At 40.1% G+C, this 15,079-nt stretch overlaps 2 protein-coding genes across 2 annotated transcripts in view; one reads left to right on the top strand and one right to left on the bottom strand.

Annotated features, from left to right (window-relative positions):
* ANKRD44 (ankyrin repeat domain 44) overlaps window positions 1-15,079 on the bottom strand; it is a 359,716-nt gene that overhangs the window by 232,038 nt on the left and 112,599 nt on the right.
* LOC122748675 (40S ribosomal protein S26-like) lies at window positions 7,006-7,353 on the top strand. The gene has a single exon (XM_043994483.1). The coding sequence runs from the start codon at window positions 7,006-7,008 to the stop codon at window positions 7,351-7,353; it is 348 nt and encodes a 115-aa protein (XP_043850418.1).

Raw genomic sequence — 15,079 nt, 5'->3', positions numbered from 1 at the left:
AGAAATGCTAGCTATAACAGATAAAAAGGCAGAAGGACCTCTCAGACATAAAGAACAACATAAACAAAGGCACAGTAAGACATACTGAGGGAAGGGCTGGGCTGGCAGGTAAGTTCAGCCTGAGTAAGAATTTAGAACAAATGAATGGGACAATACAAGATAACTTGAGGGCACCATGGGTTCCAGAACTACGGATGGGGAAAAGACCTGCATTCTCAATATATTCCAATTGCAGCCACTGTTTCCAATGCTCACTCCTGGGCAGATCACTTGACAAATCATAGAATATCATAACTATAAAGGAATCTTTCAATCATCTAGTACAATCCTCTCACTTGACAGATTAGAAAATTAAGAGGCAGAGGTGAAATTACTTGCCTACCATCATACTGCTGACAGGACTGGCATTCAAACCAACAACCTCTGACCAGTATGTAGAATACCATTTTTTTTTTTTTGTGTGTGTGTGTGTGTGTGTGTGATGCAATTGGGGTTAAGTGACTTGCCAAGGGTCACACAGCTAGTAAGTGTCAAAGGTCTGAGGTCAGATTTTAACTCGGGTCCTTCTGAATCCAGGGCCAGTGCTCTATCCACTGTGCCACCTAGCTGCCCCTGACTGGTATGTAGAGAAAAATCACAAAACCAGATTTAGATCTGGAAGGGTCCCCATTACTCACTCTAAAAAATGAGGAAACTGAGGTTCAAAAAAGTTAGAGGTCTTGGCTAGGGTCATACATCTACTAAGAATCTCAGTTTTCCTTAAGTTCAACACCTTTAACTACCATGATCTTGGTACCAAACCAAACCAAACCGAACTGATTTTTACATAGTGTTTCGATTAATTACCTATGTGTTTGGCTTTGGTTCAAGATGAGGTGGTATTTTTCATTTGTCTTAAAAAAAGTCTCAAAAAATTAAATTTAAATTGTTTAAAGGCTCCTTTCATCATGAAGTGATAGGAAGACATGACACAACATACAGACTGTCAGTTCTTCAATAGTAAAACAGCCCATGCAATTTCTCATAGGGCACTTAAGACAAAGCTGGGCTGTGTTTAAACAATACTACTAAGGTGCCCTATACCTTTGTTACATAGGTGGTTCATAAAATAAACCTTGGCATAGTGGGTGGGTAGCCATGCTTCACATGGCTTGGACCTCATGGTATCTACTTCTCCAGTCTTTTCTAGTTTTCCAAAGATAAATTCTGCCTGGCCCCACTAGGCAGAATAGGAATAATGGAGTAAACAACATGTATATGCATGTACGATATGAGGAAAGGCAATTTAAAATATGTAAACACAGAATGGGCCCCTTGCAAAGTAGTTTCTCCCTCTCCAGTTTTCAGCTTGCAGCCTCCCCTACTTCGCAGCCCACTAGGAGAGGTGGGGATTGGTTTGATCCACTGCACCACCTAGCTGCCCCCAAACCCTCTACTTTCAACTTGGGAGCTTATTCCAAATTGGAGGTAACCTCCTACCCCACTCCCTATTTCTTGTCCCCCTGTCTTTCTCCATACTGCTCTTTGCTTGAGATTGGTCTGAGGGAAAATTGGGGGAGTGGGGAATGGTGCGTAGAAATGGACAATAAAAGTTTGCTATTAATCAGTTTTTTAAAAAAGTAGTAGGGGGTGGCTAGGTGGCGCAGTGGATAAAGCACCGGCCCTGGATTCAGGAGTACCTGAGTTCAAATCCGGCCTCAGACACTTGACACTTACTAGCTGTGTGACCCTGGGCAAGTCACTTAACCCCCATTGTCCCGCAAAAAAAAAAAAAAAAGTAGTAGAAGGTTGAACACCTTCAAATAGAAATCAACTGGATGAAGATTAATTTTGAGGGGATTATTGTTCAGGAACAGATTGTACTAAATAGCCAGAGGTCCCTTTCAGTTCTTAAAATTTGTTATTTGTGAAATTAGAATTATAGAGGGCAGCTAGGTAGTGCAGTGGATAAAGCACCGGCCCTGAATTCAGGAGGACCTGAGTTCAAATCCAGCCTCAAACGCTCAAGACTTACTAGCTGTGTGACCCTGTGCAAGTCACTTAACCCTCATTGTCCCACAAAAAAGAAAAAAAAGTAAATTAGGATTGTAGTATGTGAATTAATTTACAAAAAGGATCCCTTTAAATTAGTCCCTTTTTTCAATTTGATTTTCACATACTTTATTTCACAATATCCTCCTAGGTTTTGTGATCTGGGTTTTTATATTATATGTAACCTTCACAAAAATACAAATCTGGGTGATTAGATATTTTTTAAACTACTCATTAACAAGGCACCTGGCAATTTTTAAATGATGACAGTTAAGCACTATGCAAGGTATTCTTCATCTAAGGGAAACAACTAGATGTCAGGAGTTATAAGCCCTAGTCATTATACTAAACTAAGCATAAACATAAAACTGTCATTGAACTAATGTTGGAAATCCCATTCATTCTTTGCCAAGCATCTCAGATGAAAAGGGGTACTGCTTAGTCTATATTCATTCCAGTACTACTGAAAAGGTCATCTGGAGAAGGCCTGAAGTCCTGATTCTACAAATAGCATTGCATTATCTTATTGACATTGAGTTAAAAGTTGGAATTCTCCATTTCCTATGGGGGTAAGAAAGTATTATATATCTTCATATTCACCATCCTCAACTGAATATTTAAAATTGAACTTTTTGTTTTGGGGTTGGGTTTTTGTGGGGTTTGGTTTGCTTTGGTTTTCTGCGGGGCAATGAGGGTTAAGTGACTTGCCCAGGATCACACAGCTAGCAAGTGCCAAGTGTCTGAGTCCGAATTTGAACTCAGGTCCTCCTGAATCCAGGGTAGGTGCTTTATCTACTGCACCACCTAACTGCCCCTAAAATTGAGCTTTTACAAATTTCTTCAAAGCTAACAAGATTCTAATACATCTTATAGGTTCTACAAAAATGATATTGAATTCCGTATGCCATCCACCTAGCCAAGAAGACATAATCCCCTGACCTTGTAGGTAACAGCTAAAAGATTTACCTATGACATCAAGATGAACCCTATAAAATAGAAAATTTGAAAGACTTTAGTATTCTGATCAACACAATGGCCAAGCACAATTCCAAAGGACCAGTGATGAAGCATACTATCAACCTTCTGAAAAAGAGGTGATGATCTAAAGGTGTCGATTTGTTGGTTTGTCTCGCTTGATTATGTTTATTTGTCATGAGGGTTTATTTCTTTTTCAATGGTGGAAGAAGGAATGGGAAGCAGAGAAGGTAGATTTCCATTCATTTTTTTAAATTAACTTTTAAAAAAATCAAGGAAAGGGGCAGCTAGGTGGTGCAATGGATAGAGCACCAGCCCTGGAATCAGGAGGACCTGAATTCAAATCTGACCTCAGACATTTGACACTTACTAGCTGTGTGACCCTGGGCAAGTCACTTAACCCCAATTGCCTCACCAAAAAAAAAAATCAAGGAAAAATAAAACATTAAATTAAAACATAAATAAAAATCAAACATTAAGGAAAAAACCCTGTAGGATCTAGGACTTTGGATGGAATAAGTGAGGAAATCTGGGAAACCCTGTTTATTTTAAAAATACAGCATATCAAATCCAGCCTCAGACACTTAACACTTACTAGCTGTGTGACCCTGGGGAAGTCACTTAACCCCAATTGCCTCACTAAAAAAAAATACAGCATAGGGAAATAGAACTTTCTACCCTTGTCCCACACCTTCCACCAATATTAAACTGAATTTGTAAAACTCTAAAATCAAATATGTTAACTATCCAAGCGTGGAGATGGCAAATAGAAAAGCTACTACTAGTGCTTCTGCCTCCGTTAACCACAGTTAAGCTGCTGAGCTAGAATGCAAAAATTCCAAAAGATGAACAGTTCTATCTAGGAGCCTTATTCATTCATTTTAAGCTTTTGTTCAGGATTTTCTATCGTGGGGGGAGGGGGGGTATTAAACCTAAATATTTACTAAAGTACTTTACTTGCTTGAGAGAGAGAAAAAAAATCAGCCTCAGAAGGTACTGGACTCCACCTTATTTCTCTTTAAGTCAGGGATAGACGATAATGTGTTAGGGATACTGGAAAGGGTATTGTTGCCCCTTCCTACCACTTTACCAGTATTCTTTTATTTTACTCCTCTCCATGCATTCTGTGGCCCAGTGACACCAGTCTTCTTGCTATAACTTGAACAAGACACTTCATCTCCATGCCTTCTTATTTCTACCTCCTTGGCTTCCTTCAAGTCTCAGCTAAAATCCTACCTTTTGCAAGAAGCCTTTCCAGGCCCCTCAGAAATGCTAGTACTTTCTCACTGAGATTATTCCCCAATTGATCCTCTGTGGGAGTGTGCAATTGTTTGCTTGTCATCTTCCTCATCAGAGTATTAGTTCCTTGAAGACAGGGACAACCCTCTTTTTTTGCATACCCCCATCACTTAGCCCAGTACCTGGCACATAGAAGACCCTTAAATCATGGATTAGACTAGTTGGCCACTGTGGCCCCTTCCAACTTTCTGATTCTATAAACTATAAGCACCATCATTAGCTTTTCAGCTGAAGCTTTTCCTGCTCTTGGCGGACAAAGGCTGTTTTGTGTGGTATTTGCAGAGCTGCAGAAACTGGAGTTTGGGGCAGCATGAGCTTTATTGAGCCCAAGAGGCTATACTGTATGCTCATATCTTTTTAAAGCCAGGTTAACAGTCCAAATGGGGAAAGAAAGTGTGTCAAGGCCATATGTTTCTAACTTAATTGATCCCTGAAACCACAGTTATGAAAATTATCCCCCAAATGATTTTTGATAGCAACAAATGGCAAAAGCTAATGGAAATGGAAGGTCCTGAAATCTGGTTCAGTATGCTGAGCATGAGGAAGAAATGCTCCTTCAGTTGACTGGGTAGGGGTACTTTACAATATATACATTATGCTCTGGCACTGAGAAGTCATGTATTGGAAGCATATATCTCACCCCATAATGACATAAGAACATGTGATCCATGGAAATACACTTGTAGGGAAGTCTTTAGTCCTAATCACAGAGCAACAATGAAAATTGCTAAGAATTGCACAGACAACATTCAGGTCTTGAAAACCTTAAGCTCTTTGATCAGAATTTCCCTGTTGTTTTCATCTCATTTCTTTCTCAATTTGGATTTTGATTTTTCAACCTTGAGTAAACAGCTATACCTGCCAATTCTCTCACAAGATTCAACAGCCTGAGTTAGATGGGAAACTGTATGCCATGGTGCTAAACTGGTGTCTTTAGACGTTTCCAAAGAGAAGATTATTTGTAGCTGTCTCAAGCCCCACATTCCTGTGGTTTCCCTCCCTACCACTGTTTTCATTTGAATGCTCTACCTTGGCAAGAAGAGTGGTGATGATATCCACCTACTCAGACATCTCCAATACATAAACTTTTCCTTTTCCTCCCTTTGATATTAAGTTCACTTAGGCTTTGTTTGCCTAGTCAGTCTATCTCTTAATGCTGGCCATTACTTGGCAAATAGGACAGATGGCCACTTGGCAGGAAGTCTGTGCTACCAAATATTTGCTCTGCTTGCAGAATTTTGTAGAATGACCAAGCTACTGCTTAAAAAGGCCATGGCCCTTACTTCTATGAGGAAGATTTAAAATCTGAAGCCCCCAAATTCCGAGAAGTATGAGAAGATGTGAACAAATGTGGAGTGAAGTAAACATTACCAGGAAGACAATGAATTTGTTTAGAACAGTGGAAATAAAAAGAATGTGAAAATGGAGCCTATGATGTGTCTTTTTAATGGCCAATATTGGTCCCAAAGAAGAGAAGAAAGTCACCTCCCTCCTTCCATTGGAAAGGTAGAGTACAGGGAAATAATGCTGCATCCACTGACAAATATGGTCACCATGTCATTTGGTTTTACTGCTGTTTTTATTTGTGATGAGGGAAAGTAATAAACCCAGAAATGACTAGCATAAAAACAAAAGAGCACAAAGTAAATTTTTCAAAGCCCTAAAAGGTGAAATAAATAACCCAAAGTCAGAGCAAAAAAAAAAATACTAGAATTGATCAAATGTTTAACTTCTATAAGGTTGCAAGACATTTCTTTCACTTATCAGAGAAAAGAAGCAGGTAGCTCAGTCAAGAGCACATCACCTCTAAAGCACATTGGGGATCCTTTCTTACTGCTTCTACCATATGCTGTCATCTTCTCTTAAATATGTCTACAACCATTTCAAACAAAATGACATCATATGGCAACAGTCGCCTCTCCTAATCTGAACTGGCCCATTCTTGGTCTAGCTAAAAAACTGGCTAGATTTTAAATTGCTAGATTTTAAGAATATTGTCTTCTCTACCACACTTTCAGAGGAAGTCCCCACAAAATGTAATAAAAAGGAAAAAAAAATTTCACTTTTCTGCCTGCTGGGTGCCTCTCAATCTTCTCTCACTATAGCTCCAAAGAGAGTGAGATGCAACATAACCTATTCAAAGCTACTTTCTTTTTTTTGGGGGGGGGGGAGTCAATTGTGGGGTTAAGTGACTTGCCCTGGGTCACACAGCTAGTAAGAGTTAAGTGTCTGAATCCAGATTTGAACTCAGGTCCTCCTGAATCCAGGGCCGGTGCTCTAACCACTGCGCCACCTAGCTGCCCCCCCAATGCTACTTTCTTTTACAGTGAGCAATAATTAATAAGCACTGTGAATCTGTCTCTAATATAGAATGATTCAGTCATTCATTCTTTTTTTTTTCTTTCTTTCTTTCTTTTTTTTTTTTTTTGCAGGGCAATTGGGGTTAAGTGACTTGCCCAGAGTCACACAGCTAGTAAGTGTTAAGTGTCTGAGGCCGGACCTGAACTCAGGTACTCCTGACTCCAGGGCTGGTGCTCTATCCACTGCGCCACCTAGCTGCCCCTAGTCATTCATTCTTAAGTCATTCATTAATTCAACCAAGACTTATTCAAGGCCTTTCTCCAGAGCCCTGTTAGTCATTGGGGAAGATACAAAGTTTAAAAGGCAAGGTTCTTCCTTTTTCAGCTTCTGACTTACAAGATGACCAAGAAGAGAAGGAACAACAGGCGCGTCAAGAAGGGCCGCGGCCACGTGCAGCCCAGCCGCTGCACCAACTGCACCCGCTGCGTGCCCAAGGACAAGGCCATCAAGAAGTTCGTCATCTGCAACATCGTGGAAGCTGCGGCCGTCAGGGACATCTCTGAGGCCAGTGTTTTCGACTCTTATGTGCTCCCCAAACTGTATGTGAAACTGCATTACTGTGTGAGCTGCACGATCCACAGCAAGGTAGTGAGGAATCTGAATCGTGAGGCACGAAAGGATCGGACACCCCCACCCCACTTCAGACCTGCTGGTGCTGTCCCCAGACCCCCTCCAAAGCCAATGTAAAGATCTATCTGCCTATCAAAATTCCTGAACTAATCGGAGGAAAATAAAATGGCTGGTTTACCTTAAAAAAGGGGGGGGGGGCAAGGTTCTTGCCTTCCATGGAATTTGCAAAATAAATAGGGAAGGACAACACTCAAACAACAGATAACCAGACACCCATAGTATTATATTAAAAATGTAGGGGCAGCTAGGTGGCGCAGTGGATAGAGCACCGGCCCTGGAGTCTGGTGTAACTGAGTTCAAATCCGACCTTCGACACTTAACACTTACTAGCTGTGTGACCCTGGGCAAGTCACTTAACCCCAATTGCCTCACTTTTAAAAAATTTAGCTGAGAGATAGAAAATAAAGTACTATGTGAGGTAGGGTCAAGGGAAGGCAGGTAGAAGATGAGGGAGAGCTTTATGAGAATGATGTTATTTTAGTTGGGCTTTGAAGAATGAATTAAGAATTCAAAAACTCAAAGGAGAAGGAAGGTAGGCAGAACTGAAAACAAAACAAGTCATGAGATAAGAAAGGAAAAAAAGCCATTACTAAATAGGGACATCTTACCTCAGGGGTTCATGAAGGAAATAACATAAGAACTGGGTTTTAAAGGAGTGATAGAAAGTCAACAAGCCAGGAAGGGGAGGATGAATAAACATCGAATTGAGAAAGCACAAACTGTGTTGAGGGGTGGGGGTAGAGAAGAGTAGTTCAAGTCAGATAACATGTATAATATTCCAACAGGATAATAAGAGATAAGAATGGAAATATCCCACTTATAGAGAGCACTTTAAGGTTTACAATGGTAGCCCCAAATTGTGGAAGGCCTTGCAGGTCAAGCAGGCAAAGAAATTTAAACTTTATTCTTAGGTTCTTAATTGAACCTAAGAATTTGGAAGATGAAAATATTTATCCATCATTAATCACAATCCACATTCCTGGTGAGTTCAACCTCAATCTCCTCCCTCCCCAATCCCTCACCAAAAAAAAAAAAAAAAAAAAGGCTTGGGTTTCAATTCTCTTCAAATACATATGGTCTCAGTTGTGGACACGTGAGTGAATAAAGCATTCGCATCTCTTCTCATGAATGACAGCTATTCTCATTTGGCGACTGGTTCGGCTCTCTTGCCAATAAAGAATTGTCCTCCCCATTGAGGTGACTTCACTAACCATGAATGGGTTCTAAGTAGTTGCTGCTTTTACTTCATCTTTCAGAGGATTTAGAACTTGAAAGAACTATGGAAATCTATATAGTTCAACCCATTCATCTTATGGATTAGGAAACTGGTGTTTAGAGAGGTTGAAAAACTTGTCATATCATACAAGCAATAAAGGGAAGAACCAGAATCTAAACCTAGGTTCTAACTCCAAAACTAGCAGTCTCACCACTCTACCACCCCTTTGTATGATCTTTTTCTACCATGGCCTATTGACCCAAAGAATCCTGGGAAATGTAGTTTTCTCCTACTGTCACCACATTCTGGAGCTACTTTGAATGTCACGCCTCTTCTGACCCTTGCCCAAAAGAAAGAAATACGCAAAATAAATGATCAAAAAGTTTCCTGCTCCCTGCTACACATAAAGAGAGGATCAGATCAGTGGCTCCAGGGTTTTTCAAAATATGAAGATACCTCTGTAACATAACAAAATTTTGCTGATAACTCAGACAATGGGTGGCCAGGTAGCATAGTAGAGTGCTGGGCCTGAATCAGGAAGACACTAGCTGTGTAACCCTGGAGAAGTCACTTAACCCTGTTTGCCTCAGTTCCTCATCTGCAAAATGAGCTGGAGAAGGAAATGTCAAACCCCCAAATTGGGGTTACAAAGAGTCGGACACAACCACCTATGATAATACTTGACCTATTACTATATATTCATTTTGAAACTACATGGAAAAAAAACGTTGAATTCAGTAAGACTTTTAAATGAATATTTGTATTAATCACATCCATATTCATTTGTGAAATGGTAAGACATATACACAAGAGACATTATTCAATGTCCAAAATATATGCTTGCTAAATAAATACTCAAATAATAATGTTCAGTGAACATGTGGATTGGAGGACCCCTTGCAGTAACATGTACAGTAACATACAAATTGGGAACCACAGGGTCAGATCTCTTAAGGTCTCTTCATGTTTTAAATGTGAAGATCTATGAACAGAGCAGAGGGGAAAGTTTTGGAGAGGACAGTTGTCCTAAGCATTTTTTTTTAGTAGTTAGAATATGCTTATTTTAATGCCTTTTGGTTCTAACTGTGGAAACAAAAAAATATGGAACGCTTCACGAATTTGCATGTCCTAAACATTTTTAAGTAGAAATAGATTCTCCCCTCCGCAAAAGGAACTCTAGACCATATCCCCTTCAAATGGGGAGGGTAGCCTGGACCTATATTTTCATCAGTGTAAGAAATACTCACAATAGAAAAATGTCTTCCCTCTACCCCCGATGCAGATTGGTAAATCAGCAACTTATCTATAACTAATTATAGTCTTTTTTTTTTGGTGAAGCAATCAGGGTTAAGTGACTTGCCCAGGGTCACACAGCTAGTAAGTGTCAAGGGTCTGAGGCCAGATTTGAACTCAGGTCCTCCTGAATCCAGGGCTGGTGCTCTATCCACTGCGCCACCTAGCTGCTCCTAGTTATAGTCTTAATGAATTGCCTGGAAGCACTGAGAGATTTAAGTGGCTTGCCCATGATCACACAGCTCATAAATATCAGAGACAAGACTTGTACTGAGTTCTTCCTGACACCAAGATCAGGCTTCTGTCTGCTTCCTGTATATCAGGTACTGCTTGATGGAGAAAGGCAAGTCAACCTCAGGCTTTCACCATTTTCCAGAAACTTGTTCAGTATCCTGCCTTGCTTGTTTCAGTTTGTAGACACTAATTTCTTTATGGAACTGGCTACACAATTGTACAGTTTCCCTATCCTCAGAAATCAACAGGAAGATTATATTACTGAGATTTTAATTTTAAAACTTCAAAAGGATTAATGCCCATGTGTATATGGTAGGTAAGAGATGGCTTTATGGGAAAAAATATGGCAGATTTGAACACTCACCTTCCGTGTTCTACTTTGGTTCAATTACCCAGAAACTTAATCAGGACCTCACTAGCAGTTCTGACTGAAAAAGAGTCCCCTCATCACCATGGGCCTTTCTGTGATTAGTGAGATGGGCCCCACAGACCAGCAGCATTCCAGAAATAAATAAAACCACCTTCACTTTTTTTGGGCAGAAAAGCACTTCAACTGCCACAATAAGGTCACTTTCCAGGAAATGCTGTCACTACATTGAAAGACATAAAGCTGAAAAGAAAAGCCAGGAGCTGTCCTTAAAAGCAACAGTGCAAAAAGGGGAAAGAACACACACACACACACACACACACACACACACACACACACACAGAAATCACTTTCCTTTGCGAAAAGAGCTCAACCATCATCAAAAACCAAAAGGCCCAAACCACTCCATTCACTAGTCTCAAACAAATGTGTTGCTAATAGATAAGATGAGGCTAAAGGGAGAGGAGAAAATGTGTTGCTTGAAGAATGGTCCTTTGCTTTCAGTGGAGAGATTATTTTTCCCTCACTGTTTATAATGTTAAGTGAGTCTGGTTCAGCAGATAAATGGAGATCACTTCATTTACTTTCCATTCTTTTAATGGTCCAATAATTTTCCACATTAGTAAGTTTTCTACACAATCACAATTGTCTCCTTTGGGGCGGATGCAACTATGACTCATTCAAGTCATGGTATTTTGCAGTTAGTCAAGTGCCTAGAATGCCCTCTCCTATACACCATCCCTACTCCCACTTGTAGCATTTCTGCTCACCTTCTTCAATTGCCACTTCTTCCATGAAGACTTCCCCAATTTCCCCTGTCACACCAGCCCCCTTCTCCCACAGGTGAGCTCTTTGTGGGGCTGCATTTTGGGGCCAGGTCCAGCCCAGGCCAGCCATGTTTTATGCCTCTTCCAGCTATGCTTCTGATCCCAATGATTTTCGCACTATGCCTTGCACACCAGGGTACCCTTATCTCCCCCCACCTCATGTTTATCTATTGTCTTCTCCAATTTGAATGGCGCTCCTCCCAAACAGGAACTATTTTTTTCTTTTTTGGCTTCTGTTTGTATCCCCTGTGTTTAGCCCAGTGCCTGACACAAGGTAAATGTTTAATAAATGCTTGTTACCTACATACCTATCCTTCCCAATTTGAAATTATGCCAATAAAGTCACTAAAATATTCACATGATTTACCCAGATATTCTAGTGATAGGCATATACCCTAAGGAAGCTGATGATAGAAAGAAAAAGCCCACATACAACTAAATATAGCAACGCTTGGTAGGGTAGCAAAGAACCAGAAACAAAGTTGACGTCTGTCCATTTTGTTGTGTTGTTCAGTCGTGTTCAACTCTTCATGACCCCATTTGGGGTTTTCTTGGCAAAGACACTAGACTGATTTCACATTTCCTTCTCCAGCTTTTTTTACAGATGAAGAAACTGAAGCAAACAAGGTTAAGGGACTTGTCCAGGGTCACACAGCTAGTTAGTATCTGAGGCCAGATTTGAACTTATGAAGATGAGTCTTCATGACCTCAGGCCCAGCCACCTAGCTGCCCCTGTCCATCCAATGGGGAATAGCTAAACTTGTTTTGGTAGAGAAATGTAAGGGGTCATTACTAAGATTCATAACACTCTCTAGAAGGAGTTCTAAACATAAGATTCACACATAGATTTCAGGGAGGGGTCTGAGAACTTAGATGGGAAAAAATTACATCTGCATTTCAATATAATTGGCTTCTTCTATAATTCTCTGTATTATATTTTGTATATTTAAAAAAAATATATTCCAAGAAGGCGTCCAGAGGCTTCACTAGACTGCCAGAGGGGTCAATGACACAAAAAAAGGTAGGAGGTCGTGCTCTGCAGTCTTTTCCAGCAATCCTTGCCCATGCTGTATACTCTTCACTTGAACTCACATAACAAAATTTAGTTGCAACATAAATTTTTTTTCCAATCAAATCCCATCTTCTCAATATTCTCATGTACGCAAGCCTTGAGTAGCTAGGTGACACGGTGACTAGCACTGGGCCTGAAGTCAAGAAGACTCATCTTTTTGAGTTCAAATCTAGCCTCAGACACTTACTTAGCTATGAGACCCTGGGCAAGTCATTGTACCCTGTTTGCCTCAGTTTCCTCACCTTTAAAATGAACTGGAGAAAAAAAAAATGAACTGGAGAAGGAAATAGAGAACCACTCTAGTATCTTTGCAAAGAAAACCCCAGATGGGGTCACAAAGAGTTGGATATGACTGAAATGATTCAACAACAAAAAATGCAAGCCTGTTTTCTTTCTTTTTTGTGTGTGAGGCAATTGGGGTTAAGTGACTTGCCTAGGGTCACACAGCTAGTAAATGTTAAGTGTCTGAGGCTGGATTTGAACTCCGGTCCTCCTGACTCCAGGGCCAATGCTCTATCCACTGCGCCACCTAGCTACCACAAGCCTGTTTTCTTTGACTGTAAAATCCTGAGAGCAAGGACCTGGTTATATAGAGATAGAGATAGAGATAGATAGAGATAGAGATAGAGAGATAGAGAGATAGAGAGATAGAGAGATATTTCTGTATCTCCAAAATTAAAGGTCTTCAACCTGCATATGATGAGTTCTTTTGTTCCTCACTTAACATACTCACAAATGACTAAGGAGTAAGGGAGGCAGGGGAGGGAAGGGAGGGAAGGGAAGAAAAAAAAAACCATGATAGAGGATTTTGATAAGCAAATGCGAGACCAGGTTTCAGAGGCAGAAGGGTCCCCTAGTATTTCAAACTCAGCAGCTTTCATATATTCCCCTTTGCTGGCAAGAAATGCCTGAGGAGCTCAGGGAAGAGGGTGTGATAGCTCTTTGTAGGCCGAGGATATTTGGAATGTTGGGGGCCTCACCCCATTCCTTTACTATGCCAAGGAATTCCACATTACACATCTACAGGACAGAAAGGAAGGAAGCATGCTGGCCATCTCCTGCTTTCCATGCCAACAGTAACTGAGTTTTTTAAATGTTTTATAAGCTTAATAACCATCAAGCCAAATAAATATAGAAAATAGGATAATATTTTTAAAATTTTGGGTTCTATTAAGACTTGATAATAATCCTTCCTGTCTTAAAAACCAGAAAATTGTCCTTTTTTTATTACCAAGATTAAAAACTAGCTATAATTCATATTCTCTATACTATTTCTGGAATTCTAAAAAATCCCAGAAGTACCTTCATCTAAGTATCCATCATTTAAGGTTTCACTGTACAGTTAAGTCTTATATTTTGAAGGAGAGGAGGATTCTTTTTTTTTTTTTTGTGGGGCAATGGGGGTTAAGTGACTTGCCCAGGGTCACACAGCTAGTAAGTGTCAAGTGTCTGAGACCGGATTTGAACTCAGGAACTCCTGAATCCAGGGCCGGTGCTTTATCCACTGTGCCACCTAGCTGCCCCCAAGGAGAATTCTATAACATATACTGGTTAAAAAAAAAGAAGAAAAGAAAATACAAAAGAGACTATGATGAGCCATCATAAAGAGAACTAACAAAAAGACAGCCTTATAACCTGTTGAGGTGAATGAGTGGGTGTTTCAGAGGCTTAGAGACTAGAAGGGGGCAGAGGACACCCAGCCAAGTGTACTGGATAGAACAACTATAATTAATTCTTTGTTTTCCTGCTCACCCTGAGGATGGGAGTGAGAAGAGAGAAGAGACAGATACCAGAAGGAGACTTCCATCTCCCAAGGGAAGTACACAGAATACAGAGGAAATCAGAATCATGCCAAGTTGATAAGTCTCCAAGTCCCCAAAGAAACCTTCCCAGACTCTGGAAGGAAGCAGCTAGAGAGATAGTAAAATCCTCGGCAGATAAATTGTGTCTCCTTTTCTAATGAGCTTAGAAAGCTGCACTCCAGATTGTTCCTGAAACATAAGTCATTTATTTTAAAAGTTTAACTGCAGAATACCCTAGGATCAGATTTCTGTGTTTATGTCGATTACGAGGACTGTGTAATGAATGTCACTTTAGGACCAAACTGCAAAACTCATATACTTTCACCATGAATTAGCTAAAACATTTTAGAGGGGGAAAAGTAAAAAGTCATTTGCCATAATGTGATTCTTTTGTTTCATTCGACTTATTTTTACCATTCTGACTTCTTGAAAAAATTTTCTTTTTCTTTCTTTATTCCTTTCCTAGAGATAAAATTTGAACTCAAGCCTTTCTGACTCATATTTAACTAGCTGTTTGATCATGGGCAAATCATTTAATCAACCCTACTTTCTTCATCTATAAAAAAGGAACAATACTAACTATAGGATTAAGTAGTAACTACTTCACTGGCTGGGGCAGCTAAGTAACACAGTGGTAGGCCTGGAGTCAGGAACATTCATCTTCCTGAGTTCAAACCTAGCCTCAGAAATTTACTAGCTGTGTGACCCTGGACAAGTCACTTAACTCTGCTGGCCACAGTTTCCTCATCTGTAAAATGAGCTGGAGAAGGAAATGGCAAATTACTCCAGTATCTTTTCCAAGAAAACAGTCTGACATGACTAAAAAACAACTGAGCACCAACAAACTGTACTAGATTATAGGGAGGTTCAAATGTGCATAAGGTACTTTGCAAATTTTAACCTGGCTCCAACCTGCCTTTCTGGGTTTATTATACATTCCTTCTCTTCATAAATTTCTGCTAAACCTTGCAC

This window comes from Dromiciops gliroides, chromosome 3 (assembly GCF_019393635.1).
Source record: "Dromiciops gliroides isolate mDroGli1 chromosome 3, mDroGli1.pri, whole genome shotgun sequence".
NCBI lineage: Eukaryota > Metazoa > Chordata > Mammalia > Microbiotheria > Microbiotheriidae > Dromiciops > Dromiciops gliroides.
This window is presented reverse-complemented; position numbering and strand designations above follow the sequence as displayed.